The sequence below is a fragment of the Labrus bergylta genome, chromosome 19 (assembly GCF_963930695.1).
Source record: "Labrus bergylta chromosome 19, fLabBer1.1, whole genome shotgun sequence".
Lineage (NCBI taxonomy): Eukaryota > Metazoa > Chordata > Actinopteri > Labriformes > Labridae > Labrus > Labrus bergylta.
The window spans coordinates 4,952,089-4,976,937 of record NC_089213.1 but is presented as its reverse complement, the minus strand read 5'-3'; the positions used below and the strand labels follow the sequence as shown (position 1 = coordinate 4,976,937).

General features: G+C 44.0%; 1 protein-coding gene across 1 annotated transcript in view; it reads right to left on the bottom strand.

Annotated features, from left to right (window-relative positions):
* Window positions 1-1,208: 1,208 nt before the first annotated feature.
* The window catches only part of pkhd1l1.1 (PKHD1 like 1, tandem duplicate 1), a 43,523-nt gene continuing 19,882 nt past the window's right edge, over window positions 1,209-24,849 (bottom strand). The window contains exons 26-66 of the mRNA XM_065948398.1: window positions 24,315-24,488; window positions 23,982-24,187; window positions 22,299-23,271; window positions 21,101-21,349; window positions 20,799-20,948; window positions 19,735-19,909; window positions 18,819-18,975; window positions 18,573-18,729; window positions 18,184-18,393; window positions 17,412-17,541; window positions 16,247-16,488; window positions 15,112-15,248; window positions 13,974-15,003; window positions 13,653-13,844; window positions 12,557-12,708; window positions 12,286-12,445; window positions 11,771-11,942; window positions 11,306-11,394; window positions 10,705-10,868; window positions 10,287-10,416; window positions 9,711-9,829; window positions 9,445-9,574; window positions 9,097-9,270; window positions 8,763-8,866; window positions 7,836-7,962; window positions 7,570-7,691; window positions 7,043-7,133; window positions 6,745-6,896; window positions 6,413-6,535; window positions 6,214-6,325; window positions 5,348-5,464; window positions 5,094-5,259; window positions 4,308-4,540; window positions 3,918-4,082; window positions 3,660-3,817; window positions 3,425-3,560; window positions 2,727-3,071; window positions 2,487-2,638; window positions 2,256-2,402; window positions 1,992-2,145; window positions 1,209-1,876 (exon numbers count right to left, since the gene is read on the bottom strand). Coding sequence (XP_065804470.1) covers window positions 1,641-1,876; window positions 1,992-2,145; window positions 2,256-2,402; window positions 2,487-2,638; window positions 2,727-3,071; window positions 3,425-3,560; window positions 3,660-3,817; window positions 3,918-4,082; window positions 4,308-4,540; window positions 5,094-5,259; window positions 5,348-5,464; window positions 6,214-6,325; window positions 6,413-6,535; window positions 6,745-6,896; window positions 7,043-7,133; window positions 7,570-7,691; window positions 7,836-7,962; window positions 8,763-8,866; window positions 9,097-9,270; window positions 9,445-9,574; window positions 9,711-9,829; window positions 10,287-10,416; window positions 10,705-10,868; window positions 11,306-11,394; window positions 11,771-11,942; window positions 12,286-12,445; window positions 12,557-12,708; window positions 13,653-13,844; window positions 13,974-15,003; window positions 15,112-15,248; window positions 16,247-16,488; window positions 17,412-17,541; window positions 18,184-18,393; window positions 18,573-18,729; window positions 18,819-18,975; window positions 19,735-19,909; window positions 20,799-20,948; window positions 21,101-21,349; window positions 22,299-23,271; window positions 23,982-24,187; window positions 24,315-24,488 — 8,312 coding nt within the window. The 3' untranslated portion in view covers window positions 1,209-1,640. The remainder of the gene's footprint in view (window positions 1,877-1,991; window positions 2,146-2,255; window positions 2,403-2,486; window positions 2,639-2,726; window positions 3,072-3,424; window positions 3,561-3,659; window positions 3,818-3,917; window positions 4,083-4,307; window positions 4,541-5,093; window positions 5,260-5,347; window positions 5,465-6,213; window positions 6,326-6,412; window positions 6,536-6,744; window positions 6,897-7,042; window positions 7,134-7,569; window positions 7,692-7,835; window positions 7,963-8,762; window positions 8,867-9,096; window positions 9,271-9,444; window positions 9,575-9,710; window positions 9,830-10,286; window positions 10,417-10,704; window positions 10,869-11,305; window positions 11,395-11,770; window positions 11,943-12,285; window positions 12,446-12,556; window positions 12,709-13,652; window positions 13,845-13,973; window positions 15,004-15,111; window positions 15,249-16,246; window positions 16,489-17,411; window positions 17,542-18,183; window positions 18,394-18,572; window positions 18,730-18,818; window positions 18,976-19,734; window positions 19,910-20,798; window positions 20,949-21,100; window positions 21,350-22,298; window positions 23,272-23,981; window positions 24,188-24,314; window positions 24,489-24,849) is intronic.

The following is a 24,849-nucleotide window of genomic DNA, read 5'->3' as shown; positions in this document are numbered from 1 at the left end:
AGAACATTTTCCTACATATCCTAGTTTTTCCTCATCATTTTATCAGCTGCTGTCTTCTTGAACATTATCTTGCAATATCACAGCAGTCTAGAGTTCAGAGTGCAGCCTGGGTTTAGGATTTCAAGCGGAGTTTAACGCCATCTAGTGATGCACCGGCGCAAAAACAAGAACGTGGATATGTAGCCAATCAGCTTCCTTCAGCACCACGGACAGATCCTTTACTCTGAATTATAGACTTTATAATAAATACATAGAGTCAATGCTAATCCCCTTAATACAGATAATTTAAATACCTTATGCTTTTAAATCTCTTTAAAAGAAACATGGTTATAGATGTGCTCTTAACGAGAGTGTGTTTGAATCCACAAAGCTTCTATTACAAATGAAGGCAGCATCAGTTATCTTTTTATTTTTTCCTTTAATTGTTTTAATTTTTTAAGACAAATTAGTCTTTTATCTATCAGTGGTTTTATTATTTTTAAATCGGTTTATTCCCTTTATACTTACAGTAAACGTCCACTGTTACTGACAGACCTGACACAAATCTCAAAAGTAAATTGGTGTATATATTTTGTAATTTGATCTTAATTTAATCTTATTTTCACTTAGTGTCATGTTTCTGTATTTCTTTTGGTCTTATTTGAGTGAATTTTATATATTTTTAAGTTATTTTCTGGGCCTTTTTGGCTGTCTTGGATAGGACAGCTGAAGAGAGACAGGAAGTGTTTGAGAGGAGAGCGATCAAAGGGCAGAGGTCAGATTCAAACCCACATCCATAACAACCAGGTCTATAGCCTCACACATGGGGCATGTAACATAACCACTAGGCCATCAGCGCTCCCTGTGTATCTTCATATTTAACCGTCTCTGTGATTATTGTTTGTTTGACTGATTTTTTACATTTTCTATTTTAACGTTTATTTCTCTCTTTGTCATGTTGCTGTTGATGTCTCGTGTGAAGCTCTTTGAATTGCCTTGTTAAAAATGTTCTACAGAAATAAACTCATCTTTCTTTTTATCTTGAATGGACTAAATCTTTTTTACATTTTTTGAATTTCCTTTTCATTTGTAGCCCTCTTATAATCCTCCACTATTTTGTTTTTAATGTTTCAATCATTGTCCTCCTCACATTTCTCCTGACTTTCTTTGTAACCTTGTTTTAAAAAAGTGCTTTATTCATTAAAGAAAAAAAGACCGGGATGGTTATTATCCCTGAAAAATAGAATTTATTGAAAAGAGAAAAAAATAAACATCCCTTCATGATACAGATTTAAAATCAATGGCACCTGATTATATATCATTCATTAGCTGCATGTGATCACATCACACACACATTTACACACACAGAGACCATAAAGAGACAAAGTGAGGGGGGGGGGGTAAGTGCTTCAGTTTGTGTCTTCCTTCAGATATCACCTTTTTCGTTCACATTTGAGGATTTGAGAAACATTCATTTATTTTCTGTGTTTTTTAACCAACGTGTAGCCCCACCCACCCCAACATGAGTTAAAAGTAAAAAAAAAGAGTAAGAAAAAGCATCCCTTTGTGTCATATATATTAAGGATCACCTCTTTGTATTTAGCTTCTCAGGGTAAAGTTGCATTTTCCTTCATAACACCGTCTTAGCTTCACAGAGACGTCTAACAGGTGAACCCTGACGAGCAGCAGGCGATGTTGTAGATAACGCTAATCACACAGGCACTGCTGGCAGCTAGCTTAGTGCTGGAGCTGAAGAGGCTATCGTCCTGTGTGGTGGCCTCGGGGGTCGATGCAGCCATCGTTGTCATGGCGGTGGTGGTCGGAGTGTCTTTCACAGTGAAGGCACGCGACTTCGAGCTCCATTCCTTCAGCGTGAAGACCATGGTGAGGTTCTCCCCTGCAGGGCGAGGAGGGGTCATTATTGTGGTGATTCAAAGAAAATATAAGTTAAAAAAATTATCTGAAACGGAATTATTTAATCTCGGTTTTGAGGTATTACGGGGAAAACGTACCGCTGTTGATTATAGACAGGTCGGTGAAGTTGGCCCAGCAGCTGTCGAACAGGATGGTGGTGTTTCCCTCGAGTCCTTCTGCGGGGTTTCCACTGGAGTCCTTCAGGGTGGCTGTTAGAGTGAGCGTGGTCACCCCCACCGAGACACAGTTACCCTGCAGACCAAACAACACAGATCAGAGTTTACATACAGAAGATCACCGTCTTGTTTTCGTCTCAGCTTTGACCTCTAAGGAATCTGTTTATAGTCGTATCATTGCTTCACCTTCTCATCCACAGCCATCAGACTAGGCTGCAGGAGCAGAGGACCCACGTGCTGCCCGGCTATCGGGTCCAGGATCAGCAGCAGCTTGGACACGCTCGACACGTAGCTCACTTCGGCCTCCCCCCTCGTCTCATTTTTTGAAGCTTCCTGAGATTTAAAAAAAACCCAAAACATTTAAGAAGAGAAGAACACAGAATGCATGTAAACATGTGATCAATTCTCAATGTTCACCTCCTTCCAGCTTGGGTCTGATGATGCAGGAGGAGGCGCGATGATGCCCATCGAAGACACGTTGAAGCCGATGGACTTGCTGAGGTTTCCGGACACTGCTGCCTGACCCAGATCATCGGCTATGGTCCTCAACTGCGAGAAGTCTTCATCATCTGACACGAGAACAGAGCGGTGTTACATGTTGGACTATTAGAAAGTTGAATCTGAATCTGGAGGTCAACAGCTTCCTCTCCTACTAACCGTTGGTGCTGTTGTCTCTCTGCTGGACCGGAGGTTTCTTGATCTGCACCTCCACCTTCAGACCCGTAGATCTCTTCTTGCGTCGCGCGCCTCCGTCCTCCCGGATGATGTTGGTGACCCGGATCATAGTGGAGGGAATCTTGAGGAAGGCTGCGAGGTTACGCACCAGGTTTTCTCCGAAGAACTCGTCCTCAGTGAGGGTGGGCAGATCGAAGGAGAGGAAGAGGATCGGAGAGATTCGGATTTCAGCAGGATCGGAGCCTCTCAGGACGACCTGAACCATCTGGTTCTCTAAGTCAAAGAAGTTGGCGCCCTTGGTGGCGTTTAGTTGGGGGACGTATTGACCTGGAGAGATTAAAGAAAAGAAAACCAATAAATAGATCACCTAAAATGTAATTTACAACGTTGACCATCAGTTTTTAAAACACTTCTATAAACGATAAAAGAGACATCTTTGTTAATTTTCTGTGTCTAACTCATATGTCGATCAAAGATGACCAGGAGATCATTTGTGTCCCACTACAGGTGCCTGATGAAAATCTTGTAGACCAGAAAAGTTGCCCTGTTAGAATAGAATTTCCCCCTGGACCGTGTGGATCTTTTCCCTTTTTTAATCCAAAGTAAAGCCCATGATGTGGTTGTTTTTGTCGTCAGCCTGTTTCTGTCACATCATGTTTGTGTCCGTCATGCTTCAGTACCTGCATAAAGAGGCTTCTTCAGTTCGTAGTCTGTTTTGTCGCTGTTCCACTCGGCATTAGTCGGAGCGATTAAGTTGTTGTCTGAGTACACGTCCATCCGCTGTGGCTTGGAGTAGAACACTGACACCATGACGCTCTGTAAGTAAATAAAAAAAATAAAAAAACACAACGTTTACCTTTTCTGACGATTATCTCTTAATGTCCACAGCAGAGTCTTTACGGTTTTTGCACTGACCTCGGATGGATGGGCGTTGAGCATCATGAGGCGAAGTTTCTGAGGGCTGGTGCTGCTGAAGAAGACCTCAAAGGCGTGACCGGTGGCAATGATGCTGTGGAACAGCGACACTCTCAGCTGGCAGGTGTAGCCCGCGCACCATCCGTGATCCTGCGGACCTGAGAGCAAAGAAACACAACGTTAAAGACACAGTTTTTAAAAAATGTTGTTACAGAGGTTTTTCATGGGTTTGAAACATTTTCAGAACAACAGAACTACCGTTAATAAGATCCACAAAGCCGTCTCCGAGCACGGCGACGGGGGACAGGCGCCTCGTCTCCGTGTCGGGGTCGAGACTCTCGATCACCAGCATCCTGTAGTTCAGCCCGAAACACTTGTAGCTCTGCCAGGAACTCACATAAGTGCAGTTTTTCCTCATTATACCTGATGACAAATGAAGCAACACGGCTTATTAGAAAACACTTTTTACGTTTATCAGATATCTGTCCCTTCTCGTTATCTCATCCCTCCTTTTCTGCCAACCAGGTTAAAGGTGTAACAATGCATCTAGTAATCCACCTTGTAGTCCAAACATTGTCTCTTTTTGTTTAAAAAAAACAAGGTGGCGACGGGCATCATTCTGTTGCCTCTCTCCTTTGGCTTGCTCACCTTTGTTTGGAGCGATCTGGTCCACAGGGATGGGGCTGCCGTCTTTCCTGGTGATCATGACTGTTGGGAGTCGGTAGTCGCCCAGCCCCCTCCTGGGATCACCCCCCCACTGGAACTCAGACTGGGGCAGCACCGTCCCCACCGATCCCAGGAACGAGCCGTCCAAGTCCTTCAACATGGTCTTCTTCTTGCCGTCACAGTCCATGTCCACACAGTCTGACGGGTTAATTTTTCTGAAGCACAAAAAAACAAAATATAATCCACATCTGATACTAAGTTTAAAGGTAAGTCAAAACTTGAAATGAAAACCTTCTCAGAAGAGATCAAATTAAATGATTTGTTTTTTTCAGTTGTTGTTTGATTTTGGGCTTCTTGAGGTTTATTTTACGAGGCATTAGACATGCTTCTTCATTCTTTTCTCACTACATGTAAGGATCCCACTGCTGCCCATGATCAGACAATAGACCAGTTGTAAGCTATTCATGTGAGCACTCTTGTTCTGATTTGAGATCTGTTAAAAGCGTTACAGTTGGTCTCTAGTTTTAAGCTGGTCGGTAGAGCGCTCCACAGTTTTGCCCCCTTTGCTGAGAAAGCAGACAGACCAAAAGGAGGTTTGTGTGCCTAGTGGTTTATTCAGCAGACAGTGGTGGCGCATGATTATTCAGACATTTAAAAAACAGTTTAAGGTCACGTAATGTATAAGATTGTCAAAGCTCAAAAGTTTATTTTCTTAAAAATGTCACAGCGATGCCATCTCACAGTCTCATTTGATGTACATTGACTTACTTTAAAGAAGCCCTGTGGATGAAGACCTTGTAGTCCTCCATGCTGTCGACCGTGGTTATGCGTGACACATGCACGGGGTGATGCAGGTCTTCGTTCTCGGTGTTGGTCATGAACATGATGTTTGCCTCGCCCGAGCACACGCTTTGGAAATTAACGAACGTGGTATCTGGAAACGAAACAAGAGGAGATAAAGTGAAGATTTTGTGTCAGGCAAAACGTTCTTCCCCTCCTCAAACCTCCGAGGCTGAACTCACCCTCCACTGTCATCAGGCCTTTGATGGCATTGTAGTTGCTGTTCAGATGATAGAGCATTAGTGGTGCGTTGTTGTGGGCGGAATGGAAATTTGGCCAACAGATTGCAGATCTGCCCCCTGTCGGAGTGAAAGAAGAATCACACAAAGAGGAAAGGTTATATTTTAACCAGTCTGTGTTCATATTCAAATGAATCCCATTGTCATTTTTTACTACTAATGTTTCACCATCTTGTCCCATTTTAATCTTCATTCTAAAAGTTTCTGGATCAACACAAATCTGTTTCTCAGATGTGACCTGGGAAAGGTCACATATGTAAAATCCACTTCACCATGTTTCTCTAACACTAATATGTGTCTCTAGTCTGTCTACAAACCCCCCCAATGATGAGAAAAGTCCATCCTATCTGTCTTTAGCCTGCTCCACTTTTCAGAAATTGTGTGCTCAAACAGGCCGTTTGGAGATTTTCCCTTCATGACATCATAAAGGGCAGTAACTCCTCCCCCAGGTGGGTGACACTCCCACAGCTAGGTGTTTGTTCTGCCCTCTGAGTCTGCCTTCTCAACGTAAACAATAAGACATGGAGCGAGACAGCCCGAGATACCCAAGCCCTTCTAGAGAGGGGGCGTGGTCAGACACAGCTCATTTACATATTTAAAGCAGACACAGAAACAGCCTGTTCTGAGCAGGGCTGAAATAGAGGGGTTTATAGACATGATCAAATACAGGATCAGAATGGATTTAGAACAAGAAACTTCACAGACATGTTTTGAGGAGCTCTGAGACTTATTTAAACTTTTTGAAGAGGAGGAGGATATGTGACCTTTAACATCAGTATAAATGTCATGTTGAGTGTTATGTACTGTACCGTTGATCGGTCTTGGGGCACGATGTTGCGCGCTGCCTCGCACATTATAGTCGCTGCTTGACAGAGTGTCGGAACAGTCAAAGTCAGGGCTGCTGCCAACAAACAAGGAATTCTGGGAAAAGAGAAGCATCAGGAACGTGAAACAAAGGATGAAGAAAAAATCACTTTTGTAAAACTTGTAAGGTAAACACTTTCTCACCTTCACACTTGCAAATTTATCAGCAAATTTGTGAGAAAGAGAAGGAGGGCCGTAGGTTATCGGCATGATGCTCATCCCATTGTCCACCATGGTTGCGTTGGAAACAATAACACTACTGGGGGTCTGAGAAGAAGAAGATTTGTTTTCAGTTCTTCTGAATAAAACTTAGTTTTTATCAAACTACTTTTATTCAAGCTGCAACCTGCAGTGTTGGAAATTGAAGCCAATGCTGAAGTACATAACCTAGCAGTTCCTTAAGTGTCCACTTGAGGCTGGCTCTAAAAGCTCAGGCAGCCCCATTAACACCCATGTTAAAATGCACAGTCCAGTACCTGGTAGTAGATGCCGTAGTCGAAGCTCCTCCATATGAAGAAGTCGTTGATGAGGCTGCAGCCAGGCAAACCGTCTTTGTCCATGAAGACTCCGGCGAACATACCGCTGTGAGCCTCGTTGTGGATCCAGCCCTCCATCTTGTTCTCGCTTCCTGCACAGGAAGAAATCATCAAAAAAATAAAAAAGTTTGACAAGAGTCTGAATCTTCAAGACTGACTGAAAAACCTGTGTAACGAGGTGTAACCTGACATGACACACTTCAGACCAACGTCAGTGTCGGTGAATCACTTCTGTTACCTGTGCACGGTTCACCATTGATGCGATAAGCCACTCTCTCGTAACCCGCCACGATGTTATACTGCAGCACGACGTTCGTCCCCTTGTTGACCTTAGAATCAAAATCAAAAATGATTGTTAAAAATCATATTTATTACGCTGCAAGAAAATAACATTCTTACAATGGATTAGTGATTCAGGCCCTTCTGTTAAAGGATGGTGTGAAGTCATATATGAACTGGGTCCCTGGGAATATCATTCAAGTTCTTTTCATACAAAATCACATCAGTTTTATAAAGTCTGGCGGCCCTTTCTGAGTTATCTTAGGCCGGCTCTCTGCCAGAGGACTCTCCTGGGTCTGAATGGCAATTTACAACCTTCCTGAAATGTGGACAATATTCTGTAATCTGAGCTGTTGTTTGTATTTGTTAGGTCATGTTACTGTGGCTTGTTTATGTGTTTCATTCTTGAGGAAAATACGAGAATCCAATAAACGATATAAAAAAATATATATTTATGATAGAATTATTTGTTTTTTGAGTACCGACCTCGATGCCGGCAACAAAGTTGAAGTTGAACTCCTCCTCTCTGTCCTGATACGAGCCGGGCCACAGAGACAACATCACCAGGTTCCTCCTCACTGTTATCTTGTCCCCCCAAATTCTGATACCTGCAAACAGAGACGCATTTAATCACTGTAGATAACAACGATAGCAATGATGAATTAATGTGTATAACACCTTTAAAACCAAAAGTTTATGAACAAGTAATAAGTAGTTCCTGTTCACGTCCTGTGTAGGTGACCCCGGTTTACCTTCTCCCACAGTGTGATGGATCACGTTATCGTCCACCTTCAACTCGCTCGTCCCAAACACTCCGATGGCCGGAGAGAATCCGTCGTGGAAAGAACAACCCTGGATGTACGATTCGTCCTCTTTAACCTGATGACACAGAAGAAGAAAAACACACATCAGGAAATCCAACCAGAAGACATTCTTACATTTTCTTCTTCATATTTTACTGATTTTCAAATTTACAACTTTGTGGGGTTTTATTGTGTGTGTGTCTAGTTGTAAGTGTGTGTGTGTGTGTGTGTGTGTGTGTGTGTGTGTGTGTGTGTTTTTGTGTGAGTGTGTGTCTGTAGTTGTGTGTGTGTGTGTGTGTCTGTAGTTTTGTGTGTGAGTGTGTGTGTGTGTGTGTGTGTGTGTGTGTGTGTGTGTTTTGTGTGAGTGTGTGTCTGTAGTTGTGTGTGAGCGTGTGTGTGTCTGTAGTTTTGTGTGTTTGTGTGTGTGTCTGTAGTTTTGTGTGTATGTGTGTGTGTGTGTGTGTGTGTGTGTGTGTGTTGGTGTCCGTAGTTGTGTGTGTGTATGTGTGTGTGTGTGTGTGTGTGTATGTGTGTGTGTATGTGTGTGTGTGTGTGTCTGTAGTTTTGTGTGTATGTGTGTAAGTGTGTGTGTGTGTGTGTGTGTGTGTGTGTGTGTGTTGGTGTCCGTAGTTGTGTGTGTGTGTATGTGTGTGTGTGTGTGTGTGTGTATGTGTGTGTGTATGTGTGTGTGTGTGTGTCTGTAGTTTTGTGTGTATGTGTGTAAGTGTGTGTGTGTGTGTGTGTGTGTGTGTGTGTGTGTGTGTGTGTGTGTGTGTGTGTGTGTGTGTGTTTGTGTGTGTTAGTGTCTGTAGTTGTGTGTGTGTGTGTGTGTGTGTGTGTGTGTGTGTGTCTGTAGTTTTGTGTGTGTTGCTGTACCTCTCCCAGGTTGAGGAAGGCCACAGAATAACGAGGGTCGTTGGAGTCGGTCCAGCCTTCCTGACCCGAGCGGTAGAACTCCACGTTCCTGATCTGAGCTTTCCCTTTAGGAATAAAATAATCCACCAATGAAGAATGTTTTAAATAATGTTCATCATCATTTCAAACGACAAGCTGGATATAACGTACAGAATTAACATCTTTGTATCCTCAAAACAGGATAAAATAATAACTGCTGACTGATGGACAGAGCTCGCCGTCCTCACTCCTTTTCTCCAACGTTTTCCTCCGGTCACATTTCAAACACCAATAAGACTTAAAAAGCTTGTAATACCTCTGTAGTTGATTCCTTCTGACATGAAGGATCCCACCAACAGTCTGGCTCCGAACGACTCCTTCATCATGTCCTCGTACTCCTCACCGATGATCTTAATGTTTCTGGTCAGGAGAGCGACGTCAGCTGCCAGCGTGTAGGAGTACGACGTACCTGAGACAGAGTGAGTCTCACCTGAGGAGAGAGAGAGAAGAAGAAGAAGAAGAGGTCGGTACAGGCGGTCTGACATTCTAAAGATCATTAAAAGAGTCATGAGTTTGCAAGAAGAACACAGATTTTTAATCAAGTGTAATTCAACAAACGATTGCAGATTCTTTTTTTTTGTAGTTCTAGAGACGTCAGACTGACCGATGTGTCTGTGGGTCAAAGGCTGGTCCAGGGTCAGTTCCCGGCCGTCTGCTGACACAGCGCTTATCTTGTGTTTTTCAGTCTCCCGCGCGTTGTAGCTGCTGGAGGAGACGGCGATCTCCTCTCCAACCTGGAGCCGAGACAAACACACGAGTAGACGTGAACAACGCTGATACTTTACAGGAGTTGTATTAATAAATGTATTTATTTAAATTTAAAAACAAATACTTTTTAATGTCATTTAATTCAACAGTTTAACTTCTGACCTGCCAGTCCACAGACTCCCTCAGGCTCAGCTTGTTGGATCCAGCGACAGCAGTAGCAGACAGTTTGGTGTGGGACACATTGTGAGGTTGTCCGTAGAGCTCCAGAGTACCAAACACACCTGGGGTTCAAACACACACACACACACACACACACAAACACACACACACACACACACACACACACACACACACACACACACATGCATTAACGCTATTATTTAGCACGTTTTAGCCCATGATGTTATATCTTTGGATGTGTTGTTTTGAAAGGAGGTTTTTATATGTATTTAAATAATTTGTTCTGATAAAGAAGAAGGAAACTCTTGAGCTTCAGCCGCTCCACAAATCGAGGTCAGTGCTCTCAGAGAAGAAATATAATTCAGTGGATCCCTTCTTTCAGAGAGGATCCAGAGAAAATACCGAAGCACACGAATCACTAATAAAGGTGCAAAGGTCTAACGTTTCCTCAGAGTCAAAACGATGTCACACTGCTGTGGGCTGGGGAGTCGTTTTTTTTTTTTATTCATGCAGATACAAACGAGGAACACGACAAATAAACCAAATCTCGACTCTCACCTAAGACTTTGGATCCCTGGTTTGGACCGGCAGGCAGAAGCCAGTCCGGGGTGTTGTGGCGTCCTCTGAGTTTGATGTGCAGCTGACCCCTGAACGGCTCGTCGTCCCATCCTGCGATCATTCTGCCGCCCTGAAACAGAAAAGAAAAAATGAACTCACTCATCCTTCAGCTGTGTGGAGAGTACCTTATCTGACCGTATTTAGCTCATTACTCCATTAATATAATAAATATTAAAAATGCTGCTTTCGTCACTTTTAAAAAGTTGATAACACATTTCAAAGATAAATCAAGTTTGCCAATTTACAGCATCATCCGTATCATCCACAGTAACAGGTTGATGGAGGAAATGTGTCATTAAAACGAGATAAAACAGATTCATTTAGAATGAAGTAATCTGCATAGTCAGATCCCGCTCACCTGGATGGAGATGTAGACTGCGTCCAGCACCACAGTGTTGTATTCTGGAGCGGCTCGGCTCTGTCGGCTGGACACGTTCATCGAGGTGTCTGGGATCTCAAGAACTCCAGTAATGGTCAGCTTGTTGAGGGGAGGAGTGTCGGCGTCCTGAACCATCCACACACCTGAGGTTTTTAAAGGGGTATCATGAAATACGTTAAAAGTCAGTAAGACTTCCCTTGGAAGAGAATTTAAGAAGCACGTGCGTAAAACTGGTGAGTAAAAAGCAAAATCAAGACACTTTTAATCTTATTCTGAGACTGCGCCTTAAAGGACAAAATATGCTGAAGATGTATGCAATGATTTCAGAACTTCATTAATCACGATTAACTAGTTAATGCTGACAGCCCTACTCTGAATACATAAATACACATATGAATCCTTTTGTGTACGCTTTGTAACCTTACAGAAAAATAAATGATTTTATAAATAATCCTAATGTGGGAATAAAACTTCTAACATGCAACACCTCTGATAAATTAGAAAAAAATACACAAAACAAGAATGAAAACGTCCCCTTTAGTCGTCTGAATGAAGATTTCTTCAGTTTTTTGGACGTTACCTGACGGGATGACGACATCACCGCCCTCTGCTGGCACAGTGAAGTTATTCTCAGCTGAATTTTCCCAGAAAGAGGCGTTAGACCAGCGACTGGAGAGAAAAAACACAAACGGAGAAAAGGTTGGTTAATAACTTTGAATAAGTTGAATGTGAATCTTTGCTGTGGAAATAAAAACAAAGACAGTTTCTGCAGCATGACGTAACTATCCCGTGTCAGCGGTTACGATCGTCAACATGAACTGTGTAGAAATGATCATTCTTGTCACTGATGGTCTTGTTGGCTTTAGTATGTAAAATCGAGGCCTGAGTATTCATTTCTGGTTTCATAACCCGTTAAAAACTCATCACAGGAGCTTTAATCAACAATTAGATCGTCTTGAAAGTCAAGAGAGTAAATGATCTGAAGAGAGCGACAGTGCTCTTTGAATGAACGTGCTCCTGGATAACATGTCGCGGTCAAACTTACATGAAGTTGTCGGGCCGACGGCTTGGTAAGGGGGGCAGCGTGGCCGGGGGCGGAGGTGTTCCTTGGATGCAGTCGGGGAAGAAGCAGCGATAGACTTTCAAGTTCACATTAAAGTCTTTCATGGAGCGGTCCACGCTGGAACGACGACGACGCTTGCTCGTCTTCCCGGACACTGAAATAAAAAAAATGTCAAATAAATAAAGAATCACAAACGAGCAAAGGATGAAGACTTCCCCTGACATTCTGTAAAAATGACCCCGAAAGCAAAACTGTGATATTTACATCACACGGCTCAGTGTGTCTAATGTGTTGACTCAACGATAATGATGACACACAATGATCTATAAAATCTATAACAGCCATTTTCATTTTAATAATAAACATCATTTCAGCAGGTAATCATATAAAACCCAAGAAAATCAGCCGCTAAGTAGATGTTCACAACAACTGTAACGATCCTTAGTCATCAAAATAGGAGCAAGAACACAAAGTTTCCATATTGATTTGAGTCTTACAGATGTAGGAGAGACTTTTGGAGCTTTCCTCAAAGTGCCAGTCGCCACTTTCATTCTCGCTGTAGCTGAGCGGCGACTCCGAGCCGTTCCTCTTATCTATGATGTAGAAACTGTCCGGACTCTGAGTGAGGTTGTGTTTGATGATCACATATTGATCTTGCTGTGTGCGGGGGGAAAAAAAAAAAAGGCCAAGCATAAAGATCATCAGCGTAAATAGTCCAAAAAAGCTGGTTTGAAATTTGATTTTGTGTTATCTTATTTTGTTTTGTACCTTGAAGCCGTAGAAGGTTGCAGTGTATGAGAGATTGGTGATTTGGAAGGCGTTTTCAAAGTTCATGAGGTACGTTTTCCCAGAGGGCACCAAGGCCATCCAGCCCTTCTTATGAGTCAGTCTCTTCTCCTTGTATGGAACTGCACTGGTACCTGTAACAGAGAGTTTAAAGGCATCACACTACGGATAAAGACAACAGACGAGACAGTCTTATATTACAGTGGACGTTTATGTTTTTCATGAACTACTCTGTGAAAACTAGAGGACAGGAGAGTGGGAGTCTCATCTTTTATTGTGTCACAGGTGCAGCAGTGATTGTGCAGAACAAAAAGGGGTCAAAGTAGGTAAAGTCAACCAACAACTGAGGAGGAGTTATGATGCCAATTTTGAGATTATCAATGAGTTTCCTCCAAAAGGTGGCCGGGCTCAGCTTTAGAGACAGGGGGAGGAGCTCGGAGTAGAGCTGCTTCACTTTCGCATCAAAACGAGCCGGCTGAGGTGCCTCCTGGTCGCCTCTCTCAGGAGGCCTTCCAACTGGGAGCATTGGAAGCATTAAGATATTGGATGGATGGATGGTGATCAATGCAGCATTTTACCTGAATAAGATTGCATTCATAAATTGATGAACTACTGGACGATCTGCATCCTTTCTAACCTGCAGACATATGCTCTGCAGGTGAAGGTAATCAGAGAGAGAGAGAGAGAGAGAGAGAGAGAGAAGGAGACGTGCCCTGGTTAGTCTCTCCTCTAATGCATGGAATACCGGGCAATGGAAATGTGAGGGGAACAGGGAGATTTTTTTTGGCACATACAGGAAAGTGACCAGGGTGGGAGAAGCTGCTGTGTGTTTTAAGAGAGGAGAGGTGTGTGAGTGTGTCTGTGGATATGAAATACAAAATAATAATAAGTTCTTCGCAGGTTCCAGGGTCTGCTGGCTTTCAGCACACTCCTTGATAATTCTACAGCACGAGAGCAGGGAATCAGCACTCCCACTTATCACCAGCAGAGGTCAGCACAGGCTCAACCACAGTTCTTTTCTTCTCCAGCAAACAAAATACCGACATGAAAAAGTAGAAAGTCTGTGTGTTTTCAATACCATAGTCGTTGGTGAGCAGGATATTCTTAGGATTCAGAGAAGATGGGGAAGGGTTGTTGAGTGCCAGACGGTGGAAGTGAACGGTGTCGTCGCACACGTATCCGGGGTAACCGTTGCTCCACTCCTCACTGTGTGTACAGTGAGCTGGGTCCAACAACGAGCTGTTGGACACCACTTTGTTTCCAACCGTTCCTGAAATTGACAAAACACAAGAATGTTATGATGTATAATTGTTCTGTCACTCTTAATAGTGTAAGGAAAACAATGTAATGCTGTTTTCGTATTAATGAGGATCTGTTACATTTAAGAAGGGCTGAGTACCTGTGAGGGAACCATCTGTGTCCACCATCTGCACCTCAAACTCCCACTTCAAGCCGCACTTGTTGGGTGAATTGAAATACTTGATACCGCCGAAGAGGGCAGACCAGCCGCCACATCTTTCAACGCATGTCCCATCCACTGTGGTTACCCCGAAGGCTGCATAAGAGGCCTGGTCGAAGTTGATGAGCGTAGTGTTCAGGACGACCATGCCGTCGTCGAATGGCAGGATGATACCCCGGGTACGGGTTTCTGTCTCGAACCCTCCGAGCTCCATTAGGTGGCCCACGATGATGCTGTTGAACACCCCAGCCCCTCCTTCCCTTCCTGTGCCGCTCACAGCCCACGGGAAGATACGCTTGGCTTCAATGCCGGCTTTCTCGTTGTTGACCATGAGGAAGCTGTCGAACTGCACAGCGCCCACGTTGACCCACTCGGCACCTTTTTCGCAGTTCCAGGTGGTGAGGGAGTGGAAGACAGCAGGCTCTGGGGTTTTGGACCTGCAGGTGCCGCCCTTCATGGGGAAGTAGTCTTGGAAGATCCAGAGGCCGAACCAGCCCTGGGAGTGCACCGTGTTGTTGTGGAACTCGCCGAGAGGAACCCTTTTCTGGCAGATGCTTCCGTCAAAGGACGGGCCATCCGGGTGCTCGTGCATGCGGTACCAGAAGCCGAAGTGGGTGCCCCCGGCGGCGGCATTGTGTCGGATGATGTTGTTGGGATTGGTGACCCAGTAGGCGGCGGGAGTGACGTCGTCGTTCAGCAGGCTGGTGCTCTGTCTGACAAACACAGCCAGGTTGTACTGCAGGATGTTCCCCGTCTCAATGCCGTCTTCAATGAAGAAGGCCCCGCCCATGATGTTGTAGATGACGGTGTGCTCCACCAGCAGCCTGTGGGTATTGTGGATGGTAACTGCCCTGTTGAAGGTCTCGTGGATGGCACAACCTCGCACGTACGATGTGTAGTTCAAGTCTCCCATCAGATGCCAGTGGATGGGATAACGCCCCAGCCTGAAGGCCTGTCCCATGTAGGTCAGCTGCAGGAAAAAAAGTCATGAAAACATTATTACAAGTTTTGTGTTTAAGTCTATGAAAATAAATGATAACAAAAGCTGAATGTGTCCACAGAGTGTTAAGCAGTTCACCTCAACAAATTCAATCCTGCCTTTTACACGATCACGATCTGGTGTGGGTGAGTGAAACATGATGGTGCCTCCAAACTGATCGCTGCCTACTTCGGCTCCATGCCTGCCTTGGAAGCACGTTTGGGTCTGGAATTCACCTACGGCAGAGCAGGCAGAGAACCGTGTTAACACTTACACACCCCGATGGGGATATACAGGAAACTGTTGTGATCTCAAAATGAGTGTAAGGACGCGATGAACAAGGAGCAAATGATTCCTGAACTCTAAGGGTCAGGTTTACAACATGGAGTTAATTTTCTAATGTATGTGTTTGTGTCTACATTATAGCAAACACTGTTGATTTCATGAAACAAAATATACATCTTGATCCAGTTTGAAAGGCTTACAGTAATCTGTAAGGTATTATTCTTCTCTGTTTACTTAAAAAAATGCTTTAAATGTGAGTATTTAATGTTTTATTCAAGGTTTTGGCATTGAGATATTATCAAGTGAATCTTTAAAGGAGCGATGTGTAACTCTGACACCTAGTGTTTAAAATGGGTACTGCAGTCCAAATTCAAAACATTGTAGAGAGCTGTCTCCCCTCCTCTCTAGAGTCCATGCTCGTGCAGGTTGCCATGTGGTGGACACTGAAGCTTCAGTGTTTAGCCAGCTCTGCATTGTTCTGTAAACCTTTCTCCATTTTTCAAAAGCATCTCCAATATTGATCCTAATTTGATTTAGACCATTCAAGACCAGAATCTAAAGTTAGAAGGAGGACATACTGGCTGCTGCATTGTTGTCAGAGAAGCCAACACTTCAACATAGCATGTTTCCTTAATGTCTGATCATATAGTAAGGTCACTTTATCATTTCATTCAGTAGATATCTTACATATTGGACCTTTAATGTCAATCAAGTTCAGGTTTTGTTGTGATAAAATGGCAAGTTTTGATGTTTAAAGTGTACATCCTTCTCAAATAACACATATTCATCTGGTAAATCCTTTCAAATTGAACTACAAAATGTGTCAAAGTAAATGGAAATAAATTGTAGTCTGTGTCAGTTTGAATATACAGCCTCTTCATGATTGTTGTGACTTTTAGCGTAAAATCAGATCAAAGTAGTGCAAACATCCTCCGCTGTCAGACTGTACCTGTGTTAAAGCCAGCAGGACAGGCTTCAATCTCCGTGTTCCATTCTTTGTTGTTGGAACCTCGTACCACGACGTTCCTGCTGAGGAGACCCACCTCAGCTCGGGCATCAAACGTCTTCCCACCAGGCAGTGTGGTGGTCACCCCGAGGTGAGCGTACTCCAGCGCTTCTTCCAGAGTTAGAGTCTTTCCGTCGGCTGACACGGCGGCTATCGTCTTCTTCTCGTTCTCTCTCTGACTGTGCCTGGAAACACAAATGATTTCTACCTTTGAGCTCTGTAGCTTTGTTTAAAACGTGTCAGTATATAAAACTACACATGTGCATATGTCAAGTTTAATAATATGGTAGAAAAAACACGCTCAACTCCCTTTTAACCTCAAACAACTGGGGGCTGAATCCCCAAAAATGTTCAAAAAAGAAAAACAAGGACGGCACTCCAAAATTGTATTTTGATTGCCACACGGATGAAGAGCGTCTGCTTGAAACGTCCGTGTGGCAATCAAAATACAATTTTCAAGTTTAACAATATGCCTATTTGTTTGCTTCTACTCTACTATTGATATCTGAGATTGGTTGACGACATCTGAAAGTACTGAGGTTGAGCTTCTTGGTTTTTGTGCGGGATAGATGTTTCTTTTTTTCTTGTTTTTTTTCATCTAATGATTGAGAGTTTTACATCTTTGTTGCTACTGAGAAATAAATAATACTAAATTATACAGAAAATAAACTATAAAATAATTGTCCAGAAATAAAATATTTTTTTTTTGTTGTTAATAATTTTGAGTATGCATGAGTCTTAAACTTTAAGGCAAGGTGCATTTACTTTCAGAGAGCGCCATTCATACATAAAGTGATTCAAAGCGCCTGAGATAGAAATGTGTGACCAAGGTAAGACAGGTAAGATGTCTCTCTTCATGCATTTCTCTTTCAGGTAGGGTTTCAGGGCAGAGGTCAGATTCAAACCCACGGCCGCTGCGATGAGGACTCTAGCCTCTGTACACGGGGGGGACACATAACCTCTAGGCTATCCGGCGCCCCATCAAATCCTTTATCTATGTACTTCCACTTCGGGGTACAGGCAATCACAGTTTTTATATTCAAAAGCATTCCCTTCATTATCTTCATTTCTTCTCTGACATCCACAAACTCGAGACCCTGTTATATACCTGTGGCCTGTGGAGGCGATGACAATTTCATCTCCGACGCTCCACGTCACCGCCTTCATCAGGGTCAGTGTCTTGGAGTCCTTAGCTGCCGTCTGTGCGAGGTGGGTCCACGTATCAGCGACTGGTTTACCTGCAGAAACAGATTGTTAACAATGATCCACACCTGAGGGGGGAAGGTGAGCTGTCAGTAATAATGACATCCCTGCAGGACGCACGACTCACATAACTCTGTCGGATCAACATTATGTGACATAATGACATGAAATCCGGGGCTTTTGGAAGATTCAGTTCAGGACTAATTCAGTTCCTCATAGCTCAACAGAGACGTCAGTAATTCAGTCAGAGAGGATGCATCTTGATCCTTAATTTAAAGCTCCTGAGGGAAACTTTTGGTTTGTGTTGACAGTGGCACCCCTAGTGGCCAAAGCCTGAAAATACTAAGGTTGAGTATCAAACATTCACTCATTTAATACTTGCTTTAGAAACTGTTCAAACAAAGGTTGTTCTGAAAATTGTCAGACAGCCAGTCATTAACAATGATTACTTCACGGCCGTGTGTAATTCTTTACAGCCGGTTTTGATTGGCCAATTCCGCATATCAACAGCCAATTCTATTTTCTTATTCGGACAGAGAGAGGCTAGCTGTTTCCACCTGTTTCCAGTCTTTGTGCTAAGCTATGCTAACTACCTGCTGTTCTAGCTTCAACTTAACCAACATGAGAGAGATATTTGTTTTCTCATCCGTTTGAATTATTCATGTGTGCGCTCATACCATGCAAGTCCAGCACGCCCTCTCTGATAGCGATTGCCTTAGCACCGTACATAGGAAGTTCAGGCGAGCGCTGGTGTCCATGAAGTGTGATGATGGCTTTGTGCTGGAATGGCGCCCCCTCTCGACCGACCTCGAGCCGACCGCCGTCTGTGATCAGGATGTTTTCCGCCTGTAGCTCGATGTCCGCTTCATCAAAAACCAACGCCCCTCCTTTGAGCAAAAACAAAGGAAGTCACAAACTAAATACTGGTGTTCAAACTCAGGTAAATGTTTTAGTTCTCATACCGAGCCGTCGTACGATTACATTTCACTGATTCACATTTTGATTTGATCATGTTTTGTATTAAAAATGAATTTCACTGAAAAAGACGTTTGACTCGTATGTGAACCTTGGATCAGGAGCATTTTCAGAACTGGAGTGTTGGTGTCCAGCAGGATGGTCTGTCCTTTAGTGATGACAGCAAACGTGCCTTTCTCAGGTGGAGACTGACCCCCCCATGTGTACCTGGAGGACCACACGTCAACGTAGAAGAAATCTGCATTCTCCTGTAAAAAAAGAGACAAACATTAAAAATAAGACTCTACAGATATGAAACTGATGACACAGTGTGTATGTTATGGCTCTTCTCTCTTACCATCTTAGCGATGCCTTGATCTCCGATGCTGACTCTGACTTTGGTTTCCTGAGACCTTGGCTGAGCATTCGTCACACAGGTGATCTGTGTGCTGGTGGTGGACTGAACGTCGCACCCAGAGTCTGCGATGGTCACTTTGACTTTGCTTTGGTCGGTGCTGTAAGGTGGGAAAGATTGAAATAAAACAATACACCAACAGGTTAATTTAATACCTGGTAAATAGAGAGAAGTTTGTTTGTGGTCTGCATAAATCTTACAACACAGAGAGAAATGCTCCGTTTCAAATGTGCTCTCCTTGTGACATCACAGTGGGATTCTGGTAAAAAAAAAATACCCTCCCCTCCTGAGTTGTCTCCGGCACCCATGTTTTCCCCAGGGGGGCACGCCGACGAGTTGCCATGGAAGCTCAAAGCTGAACTTGTCTGCACCCACCGTGGAAGAGAGGGGGCGGGGTGAGGCGGAGCTCATTGCATTTAAAGAGACACATGCACACCAAAACGGAGCGTTCTGAGAGAGCTGGTTTATACAGGGTCACAAACCTCCTCTGGTGCTTGATTCATGTTATATTTTGACCAAAGCACAGCGCAGATGTTTCATTTAGACCACAGGGGGACTGTTTGAGAAGGTGGAGAAGGGCTATGATATGTCCTCTTTAATGTGTAAGTGCGGAACTAATCTAAAATTGAAAGATGTTTAAAAACTCTGCTTTGGTTTCATATATGGATCAAGTTTTGAAAAACCCTACATGACTTTGCATTAAATCCAATGAAAGCAAAGACGTCCCAGAACTGAAAACGTTTGTCTGTGTAAGCCGAGCTCTTGATTCTCGAGCAGCGGTCCATGATATGGGTGTGGCTCTCCGTGTCATACTCTATGTACTGTGTGGACTTTTTTTTTTTTTTTTGCTCTCCTGCACCTGAAACCGGAGCCTGTGATTGTCAGCAGCGTGCCTCCAGCGGTGCCTCCTCTGCGCGGAGAAACCTCAGAGATCACCGGAGTCAGCTGAGATTTGTAGGTGAAGCCATTCGATGTGTTGACGGCATCGTTCTGGTTGTAGACTGCAACCTCGCAGCTCGCCTCTGACTCAGTGCCTGAGAGCAGACAGAGAGACAGAAACATGCAACAACAAAGACAGGCATCAAGATGAGTGCTTAGAGATAACAAACAGCCGTAAGATGTCTCCTCTTTGAAGAGTCACTGTCTGTCATTCTGCGGTGATAAATGGCTGACCACATTCCTCGCTGACGGAAGTCTGTCTCCATTATTGTTTAACTTAGACAGGACTGGTTTATTACAATGAGTCTGCAACTGAAAATATCAACCACACATTCTTTCCATAGAAAACTGAAATGTTTTAACCTTTACTAGAAAGACGAGCTGCCTCTTCTTTTGTTCAGTCTAAAATACTTTAACTGTTCCTTTCACTGCTTTGTAGTCTGGGGATCAGCAAGAGTTTAAGTTGTTAATTGTTCTGTCATAATAATGATATAACAGAAAACATGAAATATTTCCCCCCAGCAGAGCAGCTTCCATCGTGTTCTATGTGAAATTAAAGCAAAACTGTGATTTATTAAACTAAACTAAGCCGTGCCAGGGTGTAGACTTCTTCACAACATTTGAGCCTAACCTTAGCAAACAAACACGCTTTATATGATTTCAGGGGTCAAATGTCTATAAATGTTGTCGTTATTATTCATTATTAATTCAGGCCTATGTGTGTGAGGAGCAGGTCTCTCAATCACACACATGCACAAAGAGGACGTGTGGACATGCTTTAGTGGAGATATGTCAGAGTGGGGCTGCTACACTCTGCCACACAGGGGGTTGTTTTTGTTGTTAGGGGTCTTGGGTTTGAATCCGACCTGCGGCTCATATCCTACATGTCATTCCCCGCTCTCTCTCTCGCTCTCTCTCTCCCTCTCTCTCTCTCTGCACTGTCTCTTTAAAATAAAGTCAGAAAAAACCCACATTCAAGCTTACCACTGTTGTTTGGAGACTCGCAGTACAGACGTGTCGATGTCGACATGTTTCTGTTAACGTTGCACTCCTCTCCGCAGATCCTCACCGTGGATCTGTCAGGGTCAAAGCCGGACCCCTGCACGGAGAGCAGAGCGCCGCCAGCGAAACTGCCTGAATAACACATGAGGGAGGAAAGAACTTCTTCAGAAAGACAGCGAGACAGAATATTCACTGTGAGGCTTACAGCAGAACACAAAACAGCAGGGATGATGATTAAAGCTGAAGCACCACATAAGGCTGACTGGGCTGGGCTCTCTACTCACCCTGGTTGGGCTGCACGCCGCTCAGTGTCAGCTCGTACTTGAACTTGACATCCGACACCACGTATCCTTTGACCTTGTGATTCAGCATGACCTTGTATGACCCCCCTGGGCTGTCTCCTGCTGTGCACTGAACCTCTGTGTCAGATACTGACGACACGGTGCAGGGGGCATCATTTATGGTGACCTGGACCTGCTGAGAGTCGTTGTGGAATCCTGAACCTGTCAGGGTGATGACGGTCCCACTCGGCCCTGCGGGGAATAAACGAGGAGGGAGACGATGTAATGAGAGACAGGTGGCACAGGACTAAATGGGTGTACTGTTAATATCAGACTTTATATGGTATATCCCTTTGTTCAGGTAAAATGATACAGTGTGTGCTCTCCTCAGCCTGATCAAATTATATCAGGCGCTGTAAGGTGAAAATCTGACCTAATTATTGACGCTTTATTTTGTAAGTACTGATATTAAAGGATATTCTTTAACTCTGAAGAATGACATCATCCATCCAGAAAAAACAACAAGAAGAAAAACATTGAGTTTTGAGACCAGATCTCCAGATATAAATCTAAAGGGACTTTGTGGTTCAGTGAAGGTCAAACGAGTAATTTACAAATCAAACAGTTTCTCCTCTTGAAACCTGAAGATTACAGTCACGGTTCTTCTTAGGTTTACTCTCTGGAGTCTACGTTTCAGGAAGGAGGGAATAATATTTTGCGATAATGATAAAAAATTAAAGGACATGAAAATGGTCAAACTGTTCTTGTCTTTTCCTCGTTTCTATTTTGGTCTTCACGCAGATCGCTTTGGTTTTTCAATTTGTTTGTGATCTCTGTTTACATGTGGATTGTTGTATTGATGCTACGGTCGAGGCAGCTTAATGTGTGCAGCACCTGAGTCCAAGACAAATCTCACAAAGAAATGTTCTGCATCTTATCACATCTAACGCCTCACATGGTATTTGGTATCAAATTGTCTTATTGATTGTAAATATCTGTTTTCAGTTGCATCGGTTATAAACTAGAGAACATGAATTTAGTTGTGAGGATTTGTATCTTAAAAATAAGCTTTTTTTTTTTTAGGTTGCCGGAGGAATCAAAAATCTCAAATAGAGCAACAAACTCCTCCTGAACTGAACTCTTTGTTCTGCTTCCTAATGGATGAAGTTCTTTTCACTACAGGACGTAGGAGGATAGTTACCAGTGGCAGGGCTGATGGAGATGATAGAAGGAGTTTTGTCTTTCGAGTAGTTGAAGCTGAAAGGCGGGTAATTGACTGAAAACACTTTGACGCTGACAGTCTTCACTCCCTCGCTGTGAGGAGGTGTCAGGCAGCGAAGACGCGCCGGCGTCACTTCCTGAATCTCGCAGGGCTTGCCGCCGATCATCACGCTGGTGTTGCCCGGAGCGAAGCCGTTTCCAGTGAGGACCAGATTGGTCCCTCCTGCCAGGCTGCCCGCGTTGGGGTTGAGGACGGCTGTGGCGTTGCTGGTGAGGGTGACTGAACCTCTAGCAAGACCGATGCTTCTCAGGATCACACTGACTTCATGGTCGCCCGCAGAAAGAGCGTCGACCGTCGCTGAAATGCTGCCATTAGTGACCCCGGTGACCTCCAGCTCTGTGCTGCCAGCAAACACTGCCACGTCACCGCTGTCGGAGCCGAACCCAGAGCCAGAGAGGGTGAGGGAGGACGGCCCGCTGATGCTATCGGGGGAAATACTGGTGAGCTCAGGCGTGATGGAGGAAGAATACTCGAAGGAGCAGCTTGATTTACAGGAGCTTTGGATCCTGCCCACGTGGAAGACTACATCACCAGAGCGCGGCTGAGAAGGCGAGGTGTCACAGACAATAGAGGTGTAGTTCAGCGTGACCACAGAGCACAGGTGGTCGGCCGCTGTCACTTGTCCTTCAGAGAAGCCCGAGCCGTGAACGAGGAGTCGAGTGTGGCCGGTGGAGCTGCCGCTTCGAGGCCAGACGGAATCAATCACAGGCAGAAGCACAAAACGCCGATGGAGCTCTTTCGGCACAGCGACGATGGCGTTCCCGAGGTTGTTGACTCTGACGGCTACGGGGTGAGGGACACCCGTGGAGAGTCTGTTGTCTTTGCTTAGCTGACAGTAGATCTCTGAGTTAGAGCTGTTGATCACCTGGCAGGACTGATCTCCCACTGTCACCTACAGGACGCACCACAGAGACACCACAGTCAGGCACAATCGATCGACAGAAGATTTATCTTCACCGTAAGACGAGCGAGCTCACAGCCGTCATTTTTTAAATAAAGTAAAATGATAATAATTAAGCTTGTACATAACAATTCATTTTTCAATATTTCATGGGTATTGCTGAACATAGAGAGCACAGTTTGCCAAGTTGAGATTTCCTTTTTTGGGAAAGCACACCTGACAGATAAAGCTGATTCTGAAGAGAAAACTCATTTAGATAAACACAATCATCAGTCAGGATTTACTTTTGTTTAGTTTGTTTGTTCGTTGTTGTTGCTTCGTTGTAATTTCCTGTTTTATTTTGTCATTTGCATCCTTGTTCATCTGTGTCCCCTGTGTGTTTTTCTGTTAATAATCCTCGTGTTAGTTTTCACTGTTATAGCAGAGAGAATCACTCCCATGATTCCCCGCCAGCCTCAAAGTCATCTTTTTCTCATTGTTTTGATTGAGAGCCCCCTGGTGGTGGTAATTCTGTGCGTTTAAACGTAGACGTCCATCCTTCAGAGCAGGTTGTATTTTATTTATTTTATTTATTTAATGTTCATGAACAAGAAAATAGCATAAAGAAAGTTCTTGAAAATAAGTAATTGTACATTTATCTGTTGTTCTCCAAACAGCTGTATCATTTTCATAAATTTTCATTATAAATAAACACGGCTAACCTCATTAGCGCAGGCAGTGTCGCTGAAACCCGCGCCCTCGATGTGGACGACCTGGTGGTACGTCCCCTGGTTGGGGGAGATGGAGGTCACTGTCGGGGTGGCGCAGGCGGTGGAGCTGAATGAAATGATGTCTGAAGTGTTGGTGTTCTGTTGGCACTGCGTGGAGGCGACGCACTGCTGGACTGCTGTGGAGCCGCTATTAGAACCTGAAGGAGAGATGATTGAATCCACTGATTATTTGTTAACTTCAGAGCTCAGCTGGTCGTTGATTGGATGATGTGCTTTTATCCTGCTGATGTAAAAACATCCACACTATCCAGACTATCCACTTACCTCCTCTAACGTGTACGGCCTCAACGCCTCCAGTCATTACGGAGACCTTTCTGCTCTTTCCCTCACAAGCCTTGACTTTCACGACCCCCTGCAGGGTCCTGGATTTTTTGACATCGATGTAGCCACTGCTGTAGTAGTAATCGCCAGGCGAGGTGAAGCGGTAACTGAAAAACCCTGAGGGGGGGGGAGGGAAGCAGTGTGAAATGCAGCATACACATCAAATCACATGTTGATCATTTATCTCTCACACTCAACGAAAGGTTTGACACTTCACATCACATTCCTCGTGTGTCACTTCTCACATATTGTCGTCGAGGTGAGATCGTGTTGAAACATATCAAGTGAAGCAGAGGAAAAAAAATCATCGATGAGGAATAGGGAGTCATTTAATTACAGGTAGTAGAAAAGTGTGAATATGGACTATGATGTAACACAAGAAGGAATCAGCTGCAGTTAAAACTTTACGTTTGTTAGCAGTTGTATTTCTCTCACCGTTTATGCATACCATTTAAAATCAAGCACATTAAAACCTTAA